At 39.8% G+C, this 22,050-nt stretch overlaps 1 protein-coding gene across 6 annotated transcripts; it reads right to left on the bottom strand.

Annotated features, from left to right (window-relative positions):
* Nucleotides 1–146: 146 nt before the first annotated feature.
* Nucleotides 147–21,961, bottom strand: LOC145233281 (uncharacterized). Of its 6 annotated transcripts, XM_080097975.1 has the most exons (31): nt 21,797–21,860; nt 16,054–16,205; nt 12,050–12,122; nt 11,863–11,981; nt 11,707–11,803; nt 11,584–11,642; nt 11,286–11,513; nt 10,778–10,928; nt 10,591–10,718; nt 10,267–10,531; nt 9,853–9,946; nt 6,446–6,547; nt 6,121–6,197; nt 5,903–6,013; nt 5,648–5,816; nt 5,468–5,587; nt 5,094–5,205; nt 4,923–5,032; nt 4,687–4,832; nt 4,511–4,613; nt 4,236–4,327; nt 4,063–4,137; nt 3,885–3,947; nt 3,566–3,681; nt 3,444–3,496; nt 3,074–3,230; nt 2,486–2,789; nt 1,963–2,088; nt 1,542–1,625; nt 1,311–1,479; nt 147–673 (listed from the first exon to the last, which is right to left on the bottom strand). In XM_080097975.1, the coding sequence occupies exons 2-31, from the start codon at nt 16,166–16,168 to the stop codon at nt 506–508; spliced, it is 3,786 nt and encodes a 1,261-aa protein (XP_079954101.1). In that variant the 5' UTR covers nt 16,169–16,205; nt 21,797–21,860; the 3' UTR covers nt 147–505. The 6 variants fall into 6 exon arrangements, with proteins under 6 accessions (XP_079954101.1, XP_079954102.1, XP_079954105.1 ...); XM_080097976.1 differs by lacking the exon at nt 16,054–16,205 and having other exon boundaries at nt 21,797–21,961; XM_080097979.1 differs by lacking the exon at nt 3,885–3,947.
* Between the last annotated feature and the right edge of the window lie 89 nt (nt 21,962–22,050).

Raw genomic sequence — 22,050 nt, 5'->3', positions numbered from 1 at the left:
ACTTAATATGCAATCCGGTGGACAAATGGTTGTTTAGTAGATTGTAAGGGAGGGTGTTATCCTTGTGTATACGTCACTGCACAACAACCTACATCCAACTATGCAAAGCTTTTTTTTCCAATTTAATTTGAAGCTTTACTACCAAATACTGTACAGTATATTTTATTGACAAAAATACAGGCACACTGCGCCCTCTAGCGGCAGCAAGTAGGCGATAAATAGAGGGGAAAATTTTGCACAAAAAATGATAAAAAAATGCGCGTGAAAACAAAAAGAACTTGCAGTAAAAAGGCGTTAAATATTTACACAAACAGGAACTTGGCTGTTTCTACAAAACCCAATATTTGTTTGGCTCATGGCTTTGTTTTGTTTTTTTATTGCACCTGTTTGTTCAGCGCTTTGCAATGGCTTCACTGATGGCTTTTTCATAAGTGCAAATGAACATTACAATTCGCGTTGACGTAATTGACCTCAAAACAGTGTGTTCTCGCTAGGTGGCGCTCGTTCAAGACGGGAGTTGAGCGTATTCGCCGTAATAGAACCCCACATCTTCCGCTGGGGGCGCAGTTGTTGGTGCAGTCGAGCATGTTCTGTAGAAATGAAGGTTGAACTCAGTGTAACTTGTTCCCGCATCTGATGTCTCGTACTGACAGATTCCGTCCAAATCAACGAGCTGGAGAAACAAACAAAAATTACTCTAAGATGAATATATTCATACTGGGATCAGCCCTGAAGCGTCCATGCAGACCAGCGATCACGGCACACTCATCGATAATAATTAACAGCATACGCCAGGCCTATTAAAGGCGTCATACCGAATCAAGCCGGTTTCCCAAGCAATACCATTCGGTACAGCGCCAAGAATAGGCCTGGCGTACTATGAAGAATTACTCTAAATATGGAAACAGGTTTCGTTTCCAAAGAAACAGAATCAGTCGATAAAGGTTAAGAATATATACTTCGCCTATTGGCATCGTCAGTTTCTGTAAAACCATGAATTAAACAAGAATTGAATTCAAAGCCGTTTCTGTAACAAACCTAGTGATGCATTTGATTGAAACTAGCAGTAAAATAAAGGTACTGTACCTAAAAGTCATCTTATACTGCTTGTCACGTGTGCAAATTATTTTAAAGAATATACAAGATGTTGGTGTCAGGCGTAATGTCAACTTTATAAAGCTCTTTGGGCAATTGTATTTTAAATAAAAAAAAATTACAATTTTATTTTCAAAAATACAATTGCCAGAAGAGCTCTATAAAAAGTTGATATTTGTAGGAACTCGCAAAGTATATTTTTCTGACAAACTTACAGTAGTGACGCGAAACATGTAATCAGTAGTGATGTAATCCGAAAAATTCAAGGTGAAGTCGACATCTTTACCGCTCCTAGTGATCACTTCTTCATCGCTCGCTTCTGTGTTCGGACAAAGATCTTTTCCGGTATTCTTACAGCGAACAATGTTAGCATTGTCACGCAATCTGACGTCACAAACAGAGAAATTAATTCACACGAAAACAAAAACATAAGCGATGAAACTTACGAGAATTTCAGAGTGAATGGGAGACCTTGTGGTGTTTCTGGGGCGACAGGGACAGAGTAAGTATAGTTGGTCAGGTGGGTTTCACTGTAAATGTCAAAAAATCGTATAAAACCAATCAAAACTGCTGAAAGAGTAATATTTATTTTACTTTATGCCTTGAAGCAGGGGTCGGCAACCTTTTTTCGACTGCGGGCCGTTTTTGAAACTGAAATTTTATCGCAGACCGGACTTTAAAAAACTTCAAATATTTAGCAAGAAAACGCTTAAATTAGTTTATCATCCCCGGGATACATGGGCAAAATGTTTTAAATCACTTAACCTGAAAACATATACGACCGGTAACGAACTCGTCGCGGACCGGCGGTTGCCGACCACTGCCTCAAACCAACAGATTATTGTTTATTCAACCAATGTTTTTTACCATAAAGCATAGCTTGTTTCTCCACCGCTGGCGTCGTGCAAAGTAATATTGGGTTCGACGATTTCCAAACTAACAATGTCAGCAACAAATAAACCCACTTCGGGAATGTTATGAGAAACTGCACGTCTGCAAAACACAACATGTTAATACCACTTCGGTTCTTGCACTCCCTACACCAGGCACTTTCAACTTTTAAAGTAGTTGAACTATCGCTAAGGTCTAACTAAACAGCGATTTATTTAAAAAAAACAAAAACAGAACGATTACCGGTACAAAGTATATCAACTGCAACTGCCTTTTGTGACTTAACAAAGCGCCTGCTGAGTGGTGTAAACATGTCAACATGGCCTAATAATTATTATAAAGTCATCTATGGACAGCGACATTTCTCAAAAACGTGTTACAAAACAACTATTTTATATTATTTTCTGGACCCTGGCGATCGACTTGATATCAGTCCGAGATCGACCAACCGCTGGTCGGCCCTACACACTCCCCCCTACACATTGCTGCACCCCCTAACCTGTTTATGTTGTGGACTTGATGACGATCGGCTTCCAAATCTGTGACGTCATCAATCCTTGCTTTCTTCCTCTTCTTTTTCGCTGCAGCGACTTTGCTGGGGATCATCTTACCCCCTGTTTGTTGGGGTTCGACCTTGACGAGATGCGGTCTCACAAGCGGGGAAGACCCGTCCATCTCCTTGCCTCCTGGTGAGTTGTTCTCCATTGAAATGATCGGGTTGATGTTCGGCATATCACCCGTGTCGTAATATCCATCGCCAACACCCGGGTTCTTGTTCTTGTGCTTGTGTGAACCAGGAAATTCTACAACGCAATCACTTGTTAGTGACGTCATAAACACATCACAATAGCCGAGTGGTTCCCAACCAGTGGGGAATTCCCCACTAGGGGGAATTTTGTGATTTGTAGGGGGGAATTTGTGTCACAATATTAAACTCTTACTGGTGGTCTGTGCTTTGTGTCATTGCTGCACGATATTTTAGCCAACTAAATTTGTAGGGGGAATTAGATTTGAATATCGACTAAAAGGGTGCAAAGGACAAAAAAAGGTTGGGAACCACTGCAATAGCCATTGTTTGGTTGCGAACCTCGTGGCTGTGGTCGCCTCCTTTCCGTGGTCACAGTGGTCCTTGGAGCGTTCGTGTTCGGGATGAGATATTTCAGTTCGCTTCGTGCAACTGGTAAAGCTCTGAGGCAGATAGCTGACATCGGTTGACCGGCCGGAGCGTCCGTGCAACAAAACTTCTGCAAACAAAACAAAAGCAAACAATCAACATAGTGATGTCACCAAGTTTATAAAGCTCTTCTGGCAAATGTATTTTTTAAACCGACGTTTCGACGTCCTATACAGGTCGCCTTTATCAGGGTAAACGACACTGAATGCGATTAGTACAGTGCACGATAAACAAAGGATATGCCTGACAGCAATAGCTTATATAATGATGTCATACAACGTACCAGTTGTTCGGTGCAAGGATCGAACGTGATTGGGCAAAACTTGATGGGTGGAGCTGAAATTGAAAAACAACAAGATAAAATATCAAACAGAGGGTTCTGGGTTCGATTCCCGGTCAACCTACGAGATTTGTTGTTCGGTGACGGTGCTAAAGTTGTCGATGACATCATCACTGATGACGTACTGTTCACTGGTTTGTATGACGTATTTGTTGAGGAGTCACTGCTCACAGTGTCCTTACTGTAAAGGTCACATATAGGTCACTACAAATCACTCATGGCGCAATATACAATCATGCAATAAACATGCAACATTTTTTCGATAATCAGACAGTCCGAAAAACGAAAACACAAAGGGCAATTTTCAGTTTTCGGACAGTCGCCTGATTATCAAAAAATATATAAAACAAAAACAATAAACATGCAACAATCATGCATTGTCACCTGCCGCTATCCGATTGTTCTGACTTCAATTCGAGAATATACAGTGTTGCCATAGCAATGACACTGTATGGTTAGTAACAAGATCGTGCAAAAACATGCAAAAAAAATAAAACTTGGTTAGTCGGGTTAAAACAAAAACACAGGCGGGATTATTTTTTTCGATGCCCCCGTTATTTACCCATTCGAACAGTTGTCGGTGCATTTGTCCTTGTGTGACATTGAAACGATGTAGAGCGTTGACATGGCAACCACACTAACAATATTAAAAACATAATGCTTTAACTATTCTCCCATTGGTTTTAGTTGTTTGTAAACTTCATCTGTTGTGGCTTATTGCCTTGTAGTCCTCACCTGAAAGCCATGATAACAACCAACGCGATGACCATGGCCTGCACGAATCTGTTGCTCATGCATCCAGTTCCACTCTGTCTCGATGATGGAGGCTGCGAATAATCAATAAAGTAAAAAAAAGAAAAAGTGAAAAATTTAATAGCACTTAAAAAAAGTTAAAATGAAACATTACTAAATTTAAAAAAGTGAAAAAAATGTTAAAAACTAACTAAAAAAAGTCAAAAAAGAAACATCAATAAATAAAACTACAAACAGTGGAAATGAACAAAACTCACCTTTCTTGCTCTGCTGCTGCTGTTTGAGCTCGTACGGCTGCTCCGAGCCTTGCTTGGCTCCCGAACACTTCCCTCGCGGCTGACACTAGGTGTCGTTAAACCACTGCAACATTTCAACATTGAAGTTAAGATCGAGTCAGACATGTTTCATACCAGAACATTTCCCCGCAACCAACCTAATGTTGGATCTAAAGCTGTCGTATTTTCGTGTGCGTTTCAACTTTTTATTCCATCTCTCAAGTTCATCAATTCTCTCTTCAAAGTTTGTCGTCAGTTTGTAAATTTGTTTCACAGCGCCAACATTTTCCATGTAGAGGCGATCCTTTGCAACAAACAAGTTCATCAATATTGTTTAAACCCTTTTATCGAAGGTTTGCAACACAACGCGAAACTGATCATTATTTCATCATACCTTGTCCACGACAAGAAAGTTCGGGATAGTTTCCCCGTTTTCGAGCTGAACATCCCCAGTCTCGCGGACAGCTTCCGGCATGACACAAGCCAACTCCTGTGCGATTACGCCTGCGCAATGTTACGTCACAGTTACACCATTAATGTCTTCAACTATATTGTGACGTCGTACCTGTTTCTACCCGGTTACTGTCGATCCCGGCGTGCATTGCATATTCCGGGGAATATTGATATTTGCAAATTCTGATGTTGGAAACGTTTTTGAGCTGAGTCTCCGTGTCAACCTGAAAAGTTGTTTAAAGTTTAAATCGTGAAATAGAAGCGAATCTCATCACAAGAAACTATTTTACCGCTTTTATTTTTATTTTTTATTTATTTTAGTGTGTTTGTTTTAGCACTTATTTTTATATCGATTTGTATTTCGATTTCCAGGAACTGATGATGCCACATAGGCGAAATACATTTTCCTTTATTTAAAACCGACTGATTCTGTTTTACCAAGGTTTTTTATAATCCATTGATTTTAGTGTATCAGAAGACACAAACCTCTTGAATTCCTTCCTTTGCTCGTTTGTCTGAAGGCTGCATAAGATGACCGGTGAGTTTTATGTTGCCATGGACAACCAGAGCCTCATCCGGGTGATCATAGTTGATGCCAACTCGCCCCTGCAATCATGTTTCGGTCGTTTAAACGTCAATCAAACTTTAAAACAAAGTGTAACTCACGTGATGATAGATAGCATCCGGTAGTTGAGCTCTCTGCCACTGGATGTCGTCCTGATCGAACTGGCCTGGGTTGGAAGCTCTCACAATGATCTTTTCCGTCCCTGCGGCTGCCACTGTGTAACTCTTGTTTCCACATTGAGCGTACAAAGCCACGATGCACATGAAGTACCTGGGTAGGAAACCGAATTACTTTTCTGTTTGCTTGACATTCATTGTTACTGCCTTCTATGGGAATAAAGCAGCAAGTTTGCTTACCTCTGATCGGGATTGGGTCTTCCCTTCTTCCTCATGTTATTTGTCGTCGTCTCACTGAAGTGCAACCTCCCGATCGTTACCTTGGTAACCTGATCTCCAGGAAGATCAACTCTGCAAAGCAACAACGTTTTTCACTAAGTTCAGTTCAAAGCATTAAAATGTGAAACAATAAGATATGTTTGTATACTTTTCACACACAAAGAATTTGTACAACTTACTTGACTGGGTGAAATGCTTTCTTGCTTCTATCCGATTGCGATTGTTCGATTGCTATTGTCTGGTTTTGACTTTCATACTAAACAAAAAACCTCCCGTGTTAGTTCTACAAGTATGTGAGTCATGTGTAGTGTGTTGTTTTGTGGTGTAGGGGGAAACAAGTATGTGAGTCATGTGTAGTGTGTTGTTTTGTGGTGTAGGGGGAAATAAGCGATATAAACATTCGCATCGCGTTATTTGGTTTGGACGCGATTTAATGATCAACTAACAACGCGAATAGGGCGGGCCATGAAATGCGTCAGTGATTCAAACACGTTTCAAACCAACCTTCACGCCGTACAAGTTGATGTAGAAAGCCTCGATCTGCTGAAGTCTCCCGTCAGTTTTAATGAAGCAAGGATGACCTACGACTCCGATGTGAACCGTCACCTGAAAGTAAAAATGCTGACGGTTAGCATATTTCCAAAATGTTTCCGAATTCGAACCACAGGGCTTTTTAAGCCAATCACAAAGGCGGGTTTTCCCGGGTCATGTGACTTTTTAACAAATCAGCGTAGTCGACTCATTGAACCAATCAGAAGACAGCTTGCGTAGTAACCAGTCAATCTGCCTTGAGTTACTATATTTGAAAGTTAAGGTTGTGCGTGGTTTTATAATATTTTTCAACCCTAAAGTATTTTGGGGAAACCTTTAAATGCCATCTTAATCAGTTTTGCCAACATAAAATTGGTGCATCAAATTCAACACTTTGTGTCCTGTGTCTATGGATGTTAAAATCAAACTTTACACCAAGTCAACTAAACATCAGATAAGTTGGTTTCTACTCATCCGTGTATGCCAGTTAACGACAATCACTTGCTTAAAGCTGCCGGAAACCTTGGTTAGCTAAAGATCAGTGAATCTACAAAAAATTTTTGGCAATGATTGTTAGTGTCTCAAGCATGAAAAAGTTCAAACCCATGAGACCAAGTTGCTTGTTACAGATGGAATAAGTGCAGCAGTCACTAACAACTGCCATAATCCAAAACCCTGCTCTATGTACTATCTCTGGGATCAGTGGCGTAAATATAACTTTGGGGCATCAAGTGGTATAAATTTGTTTTGTGCTATACAGAAGTATGCCGATAAATCTGAGGCTAGGATCTGCCTTTAGCAGTTTAAAGGATTTTATGTTCGTGCCATTGTAAGTCCGATCATGGAAAGAATCGACAAAATGATGTTACAATCTTCTGAGATGGTGTTTGTGGCTTCTACAACCAATCTGGACCGGACTAATGCCTCACTTACAGTCCTGTTATGTGGTAGTCCAATTGGGGATGTATCAGGGATCAGCACCTCAGAAGCATATGTATGTAGTAGTTGCTTTTGGTCAGTAGCAGGCACCATCTGTGGAATTCATTAGTGATTTGGCCACCACACATCTACACAAGATCATGGTGGCTGTTCAAATGCCATGGAAATCAATCCACCCACTTCATTGTCTGATGGCATTGCGGGACCCTCATAAACATAAACCAGTGACTGAATGTCCAGACTACACTGCAGAGAACTTTTCTTAAATTTGATAGCGTTCTGAGCTTACAAGCACTCTAGTGACTTTCATTAAAAGAAAACTAATGAAGCAGTAGAAAGGTTTAAGAACTTTATCTCTTCTGCTCATTTTGTTGCACAAATAAGATCAGCACTTCATTCATTTGGAAGAAACTCAATTGGCAACCGCAATGCTTAATAGCAAAATACATTGTATTTCTGGTATTGACATTAAAATGATATATTTTCTTTTTTTTTGGTATGGTTGGTACAAAAATTCATTTCCTTTTGTGTTTTACTCTTTTCCTGCAGCTTTTCCGTGTATTTTTGTGTTATTACCTATTTGCTATTCCAGAACCTGCATTATACCAATAGATTATCATTGGATCTACTTTATAGAACTGTTGACTGATTATTTTTGACTGTGGTTACTGCATGAATAATAAACAAACTTTTGGATGACTGTTGAAATGAGTGATATAGTGTTTTAATTTAGGTACAACTGTTTTGTTCCAAAAAAGAGTTGCAATTAAATAAACTAATGTAAACCATGAAGGAAAATAAATAGCCTGTGTAGCAAGGTCAAGACAAACTAATTTAACTTGCTGACAAATATGACTGGTAATATAGAGTGCTGTCAATACTACCCAAGCTTGCTTACCCTAATTTAGAGTATTGTAAGTAAAATGGTGTTTTGTATTATACATGTGATTATAAATGAATAAAAAAAAACTGGTGTAAACAAGAAAAATAAAATATCTGAGAAAAAGCTGCTCACATGAGGTGAGATAAGGAAAATAAATTTCTGACACTGCTGCATAGTTTTAGATGGCAGCTATTCTGTACAACATTTTTTGGGACTATTATCATTTCAATGTCACAAGAAAAACAATAAATTTGCTAGCACAAGTAAATCTTCTCATAACTTACTTTATACTGTAGTAGTTTTTCTTAATCCTGCATTTGTTCTCAAGCACACTACTTCAATTTGCTATTTAAAATCGCTTCTGTTTTATTGTAAACTTATGACAAAATTAGCATGCACAATCAAAATAACATATACATTGGTGGCACAGAACAACATTCAAAACTGAAAATACGGGGAGTAATTGGAACAACTATGCAAATGGCATGCCTAGTGTACACTTATGTTAGAACTGCACTGTGTACAATTATAAACCATTCATCTCCGTAGGTTAGGAACAGTTTGTTGATCCCAAGGTATGGCATGCTATGCATGTGTTAAATTGCGTTGATCATAGGTGCTTGCACTAGAGACAATGAGGCATAATACACTGTTTTTATGCCATGCAAACTTTCCTGCATGCAGTGCTCATCATATACAAAGTAAAATTTTGACATTGATGGATTGAAGGGGTTGCGTTGCTATCCTAAACAAACACATAGCATTAATAATAGAAAATATTTTGCACAAAAGCTATTTCTGACTTAATAAAAAGTATCAGTGTATAATCTAACATTAATGGAGCATATATTGCACAAAAGTGATTTTACACCCAATAAAAATTATGTGTGTATAATTTACTGCTATACTTAACCTAATAAACATTACCTTCAGTTTAAACATCCAAAATGCATCAGTCTTTACTATGTTCCGACTTGTAAAAATGTTTTTTTCATTCAAAACTGACATAAAACTTGCAACGTCGACAATACTGAAGTCAAAGTAACCGCTTAGCAACCTGGACGTGACGTATCGACAACCCGCAGATTTCCGCTGCTGTGATTGGCTGAAAAAGCCCTGTGGTTCGAATTCGGAAACATTTTGGAAATATGCTGACGGTTAGGGCTATTAGGATTAGTCTGAGGTTTCATAATAATAATAATAACAATCAAATCAACCTAAAAAAACTGTTTTTTGTGTTAAATTTAATCCCAAACCCTATCCCAGTTTTAATGTTTTTTAAATAACCGCGCTCTTTACGCCCTCCATCGGTATTTAGCAAACCGTGTGTGCTGTGAGTTCCTGTGTTAATAGCTCTAACATCGAGCAGCAATAAGTCATTATCGATATCAGATTGTAAATAGTTGGAGTTCAAATCTAATCTCACTGCCATGTTCACGGATTACTTCCTAATATGGGCGACTTTAATTAAACGACTACAGCGTCTCGTGTTTCGTTTGTTGATGTCACAATGGATAAGCGCGGGCGGGCGATTGTTGTTCGTCGAAGCAATTCTTACCTGGAAGTGGTTTTTCTTCTGACAGACAAAGGTGTCATCGGAAACTGCGAAGTTGAAGCCTTTATCGGCGTCGACGCGATATGACATTGTTTGCCTGAAAAAATGTGGACGTTAAAAAATTGCAACAAACATAGAATAATCGCTTTCCAATCAGAATCAGTCAACAAATATTGTTTAACGATATATATTTCACCCATGAGGACATCATCAGTCGTTCTGCGAAACAACGAGTAAAACAAACCAAGCAATAAAAGCAATTCCTGATTCTGATTAGGAAGCACTTTGCTCAGTCAATTATTCTTACAGATAATTCCACATATAATCAGTGATCGCCGACATAAGATGCCTACTATTTGCGGGAAAGATCCTGTAGTAAACACTAAATGTCAACAAACATAGAAATCGTAAGCTCACAGTTCGTTCCCGCTTCCGTCGAAAACCGGACTCCAAGTGTCCCGGATGAAGGGCGACCACTTTATGACCTGATAAGTCCCATTGTTGTCGCTGAATTGCGATTGTGCGAGGGGTCGTTCATTGTGAATTTCCGGGGAGGGATGGGGTATCGTCAAAGGGTGGTTTCCCCTGACTGGGGCCGGGGCCGGTTGGGTCTCGGTCATTTCGTACGCGTTGTTATAATAACCGCGCCTGTCGTTCTCGTTGCCAGGTGACGGAAGCAAGTCTGCGCGGAATAGTCGTTGAGGAAATTCGGTCCACAAACAGCACTATGACGTAACAAACCTGGTTCTTGTTTTATCTGGTGCTGAATCATGTGCTGGTACTGCTGGTTCAGAAGTGTCGCGTTGAGTGGTTCCATCGAAGAAGACGGAGGTGACGATGAATGCTTGCGTTTCTTTGTTGCCGGGGCTCTGATTGGATAAAAGGCAATGACGTGTCGCTCTGTGATTAGTCGAATCAAGCAACATACCCTTGTGTGTATCCGACCACTTGTATTCCGCTATGCACTGAACCGTCAGAGCTGGACGAACCCGGACTCAAACTGCTGGTCATACTTTTCATGCCATCGTCCGCGTACAAACCGCGCTGTCCACCTGAAATGTATTGGGACTCGTTCGTTCCTGAAAACAAGAGATGGAATTTGGTAAAAGATTGACAATGCCGTTTCAGGCAAACAACAAACATTTAACTGAGGGAGGGATCAATGCACGCATCACGTGTGGGTTTAATGCAACTTAATGCGTTTTTGGGATTAATCATTAACTAGTTTCACGAGAGAGCTGCAAAAACGTTCGTAAAACTTGTTTTTACTCTCGTATTGTCGCAGATAATTTATGGACTGATCCCACTAAGGGAAAGGTTGCAATAAACCTTCAAAACGTGGTTGACGGAGTTTGCAAAGTCGTTCGAGCCCAAAAATGCACGATGTCGCCTTGTCTTAGTGATCTTACAATCACTTTTATTGTTACGTCACATACCCGCGTTGTACTCGATCATCGGTGCTCCGTGGTGTACTCCCTCCATACTCGACCTGCTGTCGAACTGGTGAGTTGGTGAATGCTCGTAACTGCTGTTGCTTCCAGTCGGCGAGCTGATCGTCCCACTGCCACGGTATTGGTCGTGCCGATAATCACGTGACGGGGATGGTTGAATCTGATTGGTTGTTTGAAAGACGCGATGTGAGAGATTGAACTTGCTGTTGTGAGCTGCGATGTAAGATGATTGGTAAGTAATTTATACGAATGATGAATGTAGAATGGATGAGTGCACACTAACCTTCCTGGGGAGGTGAATACGGTTCTGATCCCGAATCTGGAGGCGAATCCGGCAAACAGCTAAACACAAAACAAAACAAGTTATAGCCTGATTGTTGCAGTCGAAGTTTTTTCAAACTCTAACCTTGTTTGAAACCTGGGATCTTCTTGCTGAATTCCGCCGAACTTTCGAATGTGGATCGCGTTCTGTTCGTGAGGCAGCCTCTGTTGCTGGTAGTTACCTGCAAATACAAGTTGCTATGACAACCACTGCTTGTCGCACGTGACTAGCGTGACCCACCTGTCACTTTGACGCGTTTCTGGTGTTGCTCTTGTTGCTGATCGCCGTGAAGTTGGTAGATGTCGCAGATATTTTGGGACGAGCTTTCAAGGGGGTGAATGTTCGTGATATCAACCGGCCTGTAATATATTTGTTACGTCACATAAGCAACAATTGTGACGTTAAAATGACATCACACACGACTTACAGGTCGGTGTCGCCTTTTGTGATCAATTCTGCAAGGTCAGCAATTTCAGATTCGAAGTGGATGTTTTCTCCATCTAAACATGAAATTGTTGTTACTTGATTGACAAATTATTTACAGTCCAAGGTCCGAAAAATATTTTGCAAAAATAAAGTCGTGAATCAGATTGTTCGGAAGCCATAATGGGTCTTTGTTACACAACAGCGGTGGATGATTGTGCGAAACACGTGATAAGATTGTTTGCTCATAATCACATATCTGTCTTGGACAAACACTAGAACACGCTTTATCGGGTGATTGACACCTACTGAAGGGCGGACAGCCCCGGAATCGAAGTTACTCCCCCAAAAAGGGGGAGGAGTCCTCGAAGTTACTCCCCCAAAAGGAAACAGAAAACAAACAACAAAATCTACCACATTTTAAACAAAATTTACGACAAATAATACAAAGATATAAGACAGACTGAAGCAGGCCACATAAGATTTAGAAAATCAAAATCCAAGGTTCTCTACATTGAATCAAAACAGCCACAAACTGCCACAAAGTACCACTCACCAAACGGAAAGAGTTGTTCTTGCGATAAACTTTCGAGATCCTTTGAATCAACTTGTTGGTCTTCCATAACAAAGTAACCAACAACCCTTCCTAGTTCTAAACTCAACGAAACGTGCAACGGTTATTTATGTTGCAAACTAATTCCGGCTTCGATTCCCAGATGAGTTGTTCGGAAATTTAAGGAGCTCTGTTTCAGAACTGCGCTGACGTTATAAACTAAACATGGCAATTGTTGAATCGCGTCAGAATAAAATTCGAAACTTCCACTGACATAAACTGCCTACATCACTTAAAACATTTGTACTGATAAACTTTAAACTAAAATCTCTCAGTTCTTTGCTTGGTGGATAAGACTACAATGAACCTTATGCTTATTGATTCAAATTTATTAAAACATCAAGTCATCCATCCTTAACAATTCCAGATAACTATATAGCGCCTATGCGATGATGGCTTAAAATTAAAAAAAAAAAAACATTTCTTGCGATGTATTGAGCTTCGGGACAACACGACAAGCAGCTGAACAGCTCAACCGGCTGCGACTTGCCACCACAAACAGTTGACTGCATGGGTTCGGCCTGCAGCGTTAAGTAAACACCATCAGTTATCAGCGTGGGGGGCTGGATACAACACACAACCTCTAAATGCAATAAATTCAAATGTCCGATGAAACTTCTTCACATGTTACTATGACAACTAACCGGATGGACACTACGTAATCAACTGCGTCACAGGTTTTATTTTGTCACCATGGCAACGTCACTTTAGCAACTTCTCGTTAGTTTTTAAATTCATGTTTGACAATTTTGAAATTTCTTTTCCAATTTTAACAAATCCGCGTCTAAAAATAGCAACTAGGATAAAATAATTAGCATAGTTTCGTAATTTTTTGGTCAGTCCTTCAGGGAGAAACTCTTATCAGATAATAATGCGACGAACAAACAATGCGATTATCATAATTCATTGTTTGCACATAAAGCGCTTTAGCGACAAAACGAACGATTACATTGTGTCAATATTGTTACGTTGCATGTATCACGTCACAAAACGTTTATCACGTAACAAAAGTATTTGTTTCCTCGCAGAAAATTCTCTCTTTAAATCGAAATCAAATGTGACCTTATATCTAATTTGTTAGGTATACCAACAAATCGATTCAAGAACGGCAAAGTAAATGCGGCACTAGTTGAATATTTCTCTTAGCTTCCTGGCTATTTAATCTGGCGACTGATTTTCAATTCATTTAGTCGAGTAAATTCGGCTGAAAAATCGCCAAAGTTTCGGATCGACTCAAAGTTTTCGCGAACTTTGGTCAGGCACTTAATCAAGCCAAGCATTAACAAACAAGCCCAGGCAGCGCGCCCTGCATGGATCCCCTGCCACTGCTGGCCTCGTCAACTTAACGCATTGCAAGCATCCAACCTTATGCAGATGAACAAATATTTGATTGGGCCAATAACAGCGAGGATAATTTACAGCCAGCCACCAACATGACAAACTTTAGCGAATTATTTTTTCGCAAAAAAACTTTGTTGCGTCACAAAAGCCGGCGTTGGGCTGTAAAACCTGTTTGTTCTTCGGTAGGAATTGATCAAATTTGCTGGGGTGCATTCAAAGCATTCCTATTCGGCGAATTGTGCATATCTATGCATTTTAACTACAGCACTAATTGATCAATGAAAAGAGGTCGTCAATTTAACGATCCTGCAACGCGGAACCGTAAAGTTGAGGATTTGTGGAGAAAACGCTCCGGCAGTTTTTCATCTTTGCAAGTCACCTCGTTACAATAGCAATCGTAAAATGCAATTATCGCGAATGTTTGCAGTAATAGCCTGCACCGCCGCTGTTAACATTTAATGTGTTTAATAGCGGTTTTTCATGCAGGGGCCGTCGAACCTTTACATTTGTTCCATGCTTGCACAACACAATAGAATCACCGAATTTTATTTCTCAAACTAACCGCAAAAGTGCGGGAAACTGCTTGTCGCGTCATAATGCCTTGGGAATCACGTGGAAACTGCTTTGTGATGTAACAACCTCCCAACTACTTCCTTCCAAACGCGAATTTGGCCGGGAAACACCGGCTCACTGTTGCTTAGCAACCCTGCAACGTCACAACCGCCCTTTGTAATGCGCGCAACAGTTCTTGCCTAGCAACGGTCGGAATAAACTTCGCACGAAGCAAACATACAGGCAAATGCGTCTGCTGGTGCAAAAATGTTTAAACCCTTCACCCCCGGGCTACAACAGTATACTGACGTCATTTTCTATTAAGCTCGAACTTCCAGCTGTAGGATCGTGATGTAACAATGCAACAATGACGAAGCGAAACTCGAATGAGGTGAAAGGTAAAATTTATTTTGTTTATTTTTGTTTCTTTCGCATGAATTCGCGCGAACTCGTTCGATTTCTTTGTCAATAAATTAATAAACTTGGATTGTTGCCACGCGTCGCGCTTCTATGACGTACAATGAGCCATACGTCACAGACGAGTTATTCCCGTGATAACCGGGTGATCTCGAAATTTGTTTGCACAAAAATAATCGAGACCACGTGACCAGAACACGAGACGCTTCACGCTCGAACGATTTTGTTTCGAATTTAATGAAGTTGCATTGTTCATCGATTGCGCAACAATGGGCATTGTTCGGTTAAAGTTCATCTAAGGGTTACATTATTATTAGGTCACAATCTTTTTTTTCCGGAAGGTGTGTCAACGACGCTCTCTGGTGGTTGTGTTTACCTCCAGGGTTTTTGGGGAACTTTAAAACTTTTACCGAGGAACTCTGGACCTGTGATGCGATCAAGGAATGAAATCTTATCCAAACCTCCTTGTCTTGCCCTCAGGGTGCTGATATCACACAAAGAATTCGACAAGAGACTTAAATGTTTCGCAGAATTAAAACTTGAAGCTATCATGCCAGTGGGAATGCGCAAGTCGTTTTTTAAACTTTTAGTCAATTTTATTCAAATCAATAAATTTTAATTAAACAGTCAGACGAGACTAGGAATGCACCAGTTATAAATTTATGATAATAACTTCCCAAGTTTGAAGTCAAATTTCTACGCGTCTCGCATATTTACAAAGTTGAGGGCGACTTAAAGGCAAAAAGGCGCAGACAAATTTTCTGCATGAAAATGAATTTGGGTTTTCCGAATACCGTAGTGACGTCACTCGGCAAACCGCCCCTAGGAATGTGTGACGTCATCACATGGTTTTGCGCTCTCAACATTGACCCAATCAAATTGTTCGTTGTTTAAACATAAAAGAAAACTGTTTGAAAGTATACACAGGGAGGGTTACACAAATAATAGTGAGATAAATATTAACATACGCTAAGCTCTCAACGTTGAAAGTTTAAAATACAGAGTTTCGGCTCAAAACCACAGGAAATAAAAATACCGCCCTTCCCCGTCACACCCCGGGTTCGAAACCACAACCGTTCGCTTACCGTTGTTCAGCATGTGGTGGTCGATCTCTTCTTTGGGAAATAATATTCCTTCAGTTTCGGCATGCAGGGAATTGAACGTATCAACCCTAGGTTTGTTACGTAGGTACTCCGTCATAACTAACAGCAGTTATGACACAACAATATAGAAATATCTTTGAATAAAATGACAAGTTTTACAAAAGAGTTCATTCCGACGAATGCGGAGATTGTTTTGCGAAAATGGATTTTCATTGTTTCAAGCAAAGAAAAAAGGCAAATATAATCAGCTTAGTTTACACAAATATTTGGAAGTCTGCAGCTCGCGCGTCGATTGTTTATTGCTCTGCTTATCTCCGATTTGTTTGTAATGTACATTCCAGAAACTTCGCAAAAAATCCCAGCAAGTTCTGCAAAGGATGTTTCAGATAACTAATACTTCCCTAACGAGCTTGAAATAACGTACAGGACCCTGTTATAGGCACAGCGTGCACCAAGTTGTCTATATTTATCTGAAAATTTCCGTCAAACCCCCTGCAGCTGAATTAGACTGCTTTCCCTACTTTGAACAAAGCAACAAAAATTTGCCTGAAATCTGAGTTCCGGAAATCACATGCCACAAACATCACGTGATGTACATGGCGAGTTGTGATTGGCTCACGACGGTAATGAGTTGGATTACTTCCGCCCAAAGTAAGTTACGGGAACTTTCAACGAGAGAAGCAGAAAATATTGTTGCGTGCCAATCACCACAATCGATGACAATGCGAGACAATAAAAGTCGAATTATTTAATTGTCAGATCACTTTCGTCATTGTGTTGTCATGAATGTATTAGTTTGACCTTTGGCACTTCGCGAGCAAAACAACAATATTTTCAGGCGATCTCTTTAATTTAAATTCTGCAGCTACGACAAATATTTATCCAATCATCGGCTGACAATTAACCAACTTTCCTTCACTGCATCATCTGTTCGTCAAAAACTTTCAACTTTCCCGTTTCACCCTCAACGACACTAACCCACCAAGCCAGCAACCAGAGCGAGTAAATGTTTTCGCATTATCGAATCAGATTTCTATAAATCACCTCCCGCGCGCGTCTCCAACCGAAACGGCATTGCCTCCGGTACTAGAACGTTTGTTTGTGACGTCACAAACGAATCGCGATCGGCCAAACGAGCAATTGAGTTAGAGCAAAATTATTTCTACTTTTACCGCAGATGGTGGAACACATCCTTTCCGAGATCAAAAGTCATTTAAGAGGATAAAATTGAAACAAAAAATTAGGAAAAAGACTGAACAGACCGCAGATTTACCTAAACTTTCCACTTCATCTCAATTTTCCACCCTATGTATTTTCTTGCACTGCAACTAAGAACAATTTGAATCGATTTGAACAAGTTTAATCGCGTTTTGATTTGCCGACCCTTAAACCCTGCCCAAGCTAATGTGAGGTTCGATTTCCTCCGAGCGTTAATTGCGGTAATTATTATTGGATCACGTGGATACGTCTTCGCCAACTTATGGTAACAGAAATACTAATCTATTTCAAATAACAAACTGACAAAACTACAACAATAAGTAAAAACCGTAATAATGTCAAAATAACTCACGTTCAGTTTTCAAACTAAAAAAAATCTTGAATCATAAATCAAGGCTGAAATATTTTGTCAAGTTTAAGCGAAAAACTTCAACTTTAAACAACGAAATGCGAACTAGTTGAAGAGGAAACGTCCCGTGCATTTATATCAGGGTCTCGCGCAATAGTTTGTTTGTCATAATGCGACATTCGAAACACAATCGGCTACTGGCACAACAAAGTTAATAGATTACGACGCGACAAGCCCCATTGTCACCATATCACGTGACAATCAATCCATTTATGATGTCATAAAGCAAAGTAATGTCAGGATCGCGCCGCTTCAAGAAGTTTTCGAATTTTATCAACAATGTTGGCGCCGAAACACTCGATGTGTCGATTGCAAGTACTTTGTAACAGCAGACAGTCAAAACGCGCTGAAGTAACCGTTGCATTGTGGGAGTTAAGCATTACATTGTGGGTTACATGAAATTCCCCCTCCCTCTAGCGGGGACAGGTAGTGACGTAATGCACCCCTCCCGGTTGTAAATTCGAAGTAAAGTGATTGGGATTGGTCAGTGCTTCGCCTTGTAATTGATCAGTTGCTCAATTGGATATGAGTGCTCGCCACAGACACACCCTCAATTTAAGCAACTTTGAAACTTGGCCACATTTTTTCATGCACTCAAATTCCGATAGGATTATTCAATTCGACAAATACGGAATTTGTGGCGCGAAAAAACTTGTTGGTTAAGAAACTCTTCGGGCTGAAATGACAGGTTCTGTGTTTTGGCGGGAAATATACATTCCACTTATATAGCCTTTCACGATGACGCATATTTAGCACTGGAATTTCGCGGGAAAAATCGACATTTCTATTCGCCCACAAAACCACGTGCATGGTAGTGCGCGAAAGTGTGATAATAAGCTCCAATTAAGATTCGGAGTAATCGCGTAACAGTCTGTGGGGAAAGACAGGGAGGCTGCTGGAGGGCAACGTGTCCGTGCCGGGCCGGGACGTCGCCGAACTTGTGTTTGTTTACTGCATAACCTGCACAACCTGAAGCTGCTGCTGCAGTTCAAAGTTTCAACTTCAAACTTTGCTGCGCGTCAACAACCAGCAAAATTTATGGCTCCACTTCAAACAACCGACAACAATGTTGGGGATAACAATGAATGCAAATTTGTCGTTCAACTGGTGTAATGCTAAACAAAATACTAGTTGTTGTTTCAAGAACTCGCATTTCTGCTAACGTTTCGCCCACCAGAACGGTATGGCTTCTTCAGAGCAATGAATGATATAATGAATGCAAAAGTTTCGAAATGATTGTTTCGGGCGATTTCGCAACCCAAAATATAAACGTTCCCACTTATAACCTGAGCTTAATAAAGATTTTTTCGCGCAGGTGTTTATTCCCAACCCTGGACCGCAACCTTAACTTGACCTTGGATTTTGGATTTTGTTCCAATCCGTACCATCACAAACGTCAGCTAAAAATACGACACAAGAGAAATTCTCAACAGATGTTCAAAAACAACAAAATGTTAATTGCACGGAAAACACCAAAATCGCGTCGTGACGTGGAAACGCGATATTGTGACGTGCTGCGCCACTGCGACATCTACCGGAGGTTTTGAAAATAATCTTTAAGACATGAAAACATATTCAAGTGTCCAAGAAATTTTGTTCCAGGAGATATTTGGTGTTTTACTTTTGTGCAGTTTGGTTACAAAGTAGATTCGGTCGACCGATCGTCGAGCTTCAGTGCACATTACAACAATCGCGCTGTTCTGTTGTTACAAGACAATCGTGTTGACACGATTCGCGAAACCCAACAGTTGTAGATTGTTGTGTCACAATGTAGTTAGTGGAACGATTTTTTCAAATGTTAATTAACACGACAATGTACATTGTTTAAAGTTCATTACTTCATGACCACAAAAAAACTATTACGTCATAAACAGGTTTATCATTACGGACTTAAAGCAACATATATATAAGCTGTTGCTGCCAGGCATAGTATCAAGTTTATAGAGCTCTTATGGCAAATGTAAGTTTATTCCGACGTTTCGACGTCCTATACAGGTCGCCTTCATCAGGGTAAATAACATTGAATGCGCGTAGTACAGTGCACGATAAACAAAGGAAAAAGAATGGAACGCAAGCACGTCACAACACAACGAAAACACCTAAAGTAACAAACGCAAATAAAGTTGATGGTGATTTTGTTTCTGTTGATAGCTGAAATAGACATTGCTAAATAAATCCCGTTTGCGATTTTCAACAAAAGGGATTCAAGACAAAGAAATAATTTAAGCCCAATGGGATTATTTGGGAAGGTTGCGTTTGTTACGTCACACATGTGTTCTTTGTTGCCGAATAAGGGCGCGCGAAATCTAAATATACGGCATTACCACGAAAACATTTCACGTTCTAGAATGCCAGTTTCCCATGTCGATTCTGATCAAGCGATTAACCAAGGAAATCGTGCCACGTGTCAATATCGGAAAGATTGTCATCATTTTGTCTGTTGTCATGAAAACGGGATTTCCGACAAAATTTTGTAAAAAAAGAACCGAAAATAATATCATCATCGTATTACAAAAATAAACAAACCACCTAGTCAGAAATTTCCTCGTGTTTTTTACCCAGGCAAGGAAAAATACAAGAATTTGTACTTTCTGAAGTACAAGAATAAACAACAACACCGAAACATGTAAAATACCAAACAGGCGTTTCTTCCACCAGGTTGCATATTTAACAAATTTGTCGTTCAACTGATGTAATGCTAAACAAAATACTAGTTGGTTTTAAGAAACATGTGTTAAATATTTACAACCGTCGCATAAAGTTGGTTGCCCACTTGCTGTAAAACATCATAAGTTGGTTTTGTGGCGAGAAGTGTTGGTGGATTAATGCGCGTTCGGCGGCCAAGGCTATTGTTATCAAAATGAAAGAGTCGAAATGACTGGGCGGAATCAAGCCCTCGGGCCACGCACATTCATTATAATGACAAGTTTTGTGTCGAAATGCTGGACAAACTTAACTCGATGAAACGTTACACACGGACAACTAGGGTATGAATTTATTCATCGGTTTCTACCATATTTTCTTCACACTTTCAACTAGTCAAACATTGGATGAAACTGTTGAAGTATCTAAAAACGCCATCACCAAATACAACAGCAAGGTATTAAGCCTTGCGAGTTTGTGCGTTGGTAATAGCTCGAGGGTTTTCGGCTCGGGAACATTAAACAAGAAGCAGGGATTGTGGGGATGAAGTGATGATAAGATCAGAATGCAGCAGACGAGCTCCAACTTAATTCACTTCACTTATCAATTTACTGCGCTACAATCGTCTCCGCAAAAAATAACTTGCATCGAATAATAAATGAAAAAATCAACGAAACAAAAAATACAAACACGTGGAATTGTGTTTGATGGAAAACAGCATTTTCAAAAACTTGTAAATATGAATTTATCTTTTTTGACAAACTTTCAATCTGCGTGAAGACCGGTTTAAAGTTAAGATGCAAATAAAGTGACCGTAACAATTTTGAGCTGATTCATTTGTTTAACATCATAACTGCACCACTGAGCCACATATATCTGGGTTTTTGGTATTTGTCATATTATGGTAAATTTCCGATGCATATTTTTCAAAGGTAAAGTTTATAAACACAACTGAAATGCAAACAAGCACAAAAAAGTTCCACCTTCCGATTTTTTTCTTTCCCATTTTTACTTTATGATTTCTTTTTAATAACGCAACAAACCCGAAAATTAAACATGATTCAAAATTATAACCAAACACACGAAAAATTCTGATAGCATAATGCCTAGGTCACAAACAACAAACTGTTTCACAGCAAGCACCATACAGTGGGTCCAGTGGTGGGATTCAGCCGGTTTGCACCGGTGCTTTAGAACCGTCTCACGAAATTTTATGAGATCAGCGAACCGGTTAGCATTACTGGTTACTGTCAATGGAGTTTTAGTAACAAAACCGGCTGAAAAATATGAGTTTTGTGATAGAACCGGCTAACAAAAAAAAAATTAATTCCGCCACTAAGTGGGCCTAATAACCGATGTGTTGATTATCGTTTTGTTTTTACACCAAGCCCAACTTATTGACTGCCACGTTACTGTGAAAAACACCAACACAAGAACTTTAACATTTCAACTTACCACCGAAGAATAGATCTCTGCTTGAGTTGGTGAAGTTGAAACTTCCAGGCACAGAAATTTCGTGGGTCGCCATTTTTCACTTCTTCACATCTACTACTTTTACTGGTAAACAATCATTTCGAGGAAACAAACGTAAATCCTGTAAAACGAAACCACATTAATAGCTTGTAGTGAAACACAAAACTGTTTACAACAAAACTCAATCTTTCTCTGAATCTAACTTGGTTTATTTATCTCACAATCTGAATTAAACA

The sequence above is a fragment of the Phallusia mammillata genome, chromosome 6 (assembly GCF_965637545.1).
Source record: "Phallusia mammillata chromosome 6, kaPhaMamm4.hap1.1, whole genome shotgun sequence".
NCBI lineage: Eukaryota > Metazoa > Chordata > Ascidiacea > Phlebobranchia > Ascidiidae > Phallusia > Phallusia mammillata.
The sequence above is the reverse complement of the archived record's forward strand: the minus strand, read 5'-3'. Positions and strand labels throughout refer to the sequence as shown.

What these genes read in the sequence shown, in the direction of transcription:
- LOC145233281 (XM_080097975.1), bottom strand. Translation starts at nt 16,168, where the DNA reads ATGACGGAGTACCTACGTAACAAACCTAGGGTTGATACGTTCAATTCC. An exon ending in GCAGCAGCAGAGCAAGAAAG is followed by an intron (nt 4,328 to 4,510) that starts GTGAGTTTTGTT and finishes GATTATTCGCAG; the next exon opens with CCTCCATCATCGAGACAGAG. An exon ending in CAAGTCCACAACATAAACAG is followed by an intron (nt 2,089 to 2,485) that starts GTTAGGGGGTGC and finishes TGTGTTTTGCAG; the next exon opens with ACGTGCAGTTTCTCATAACA.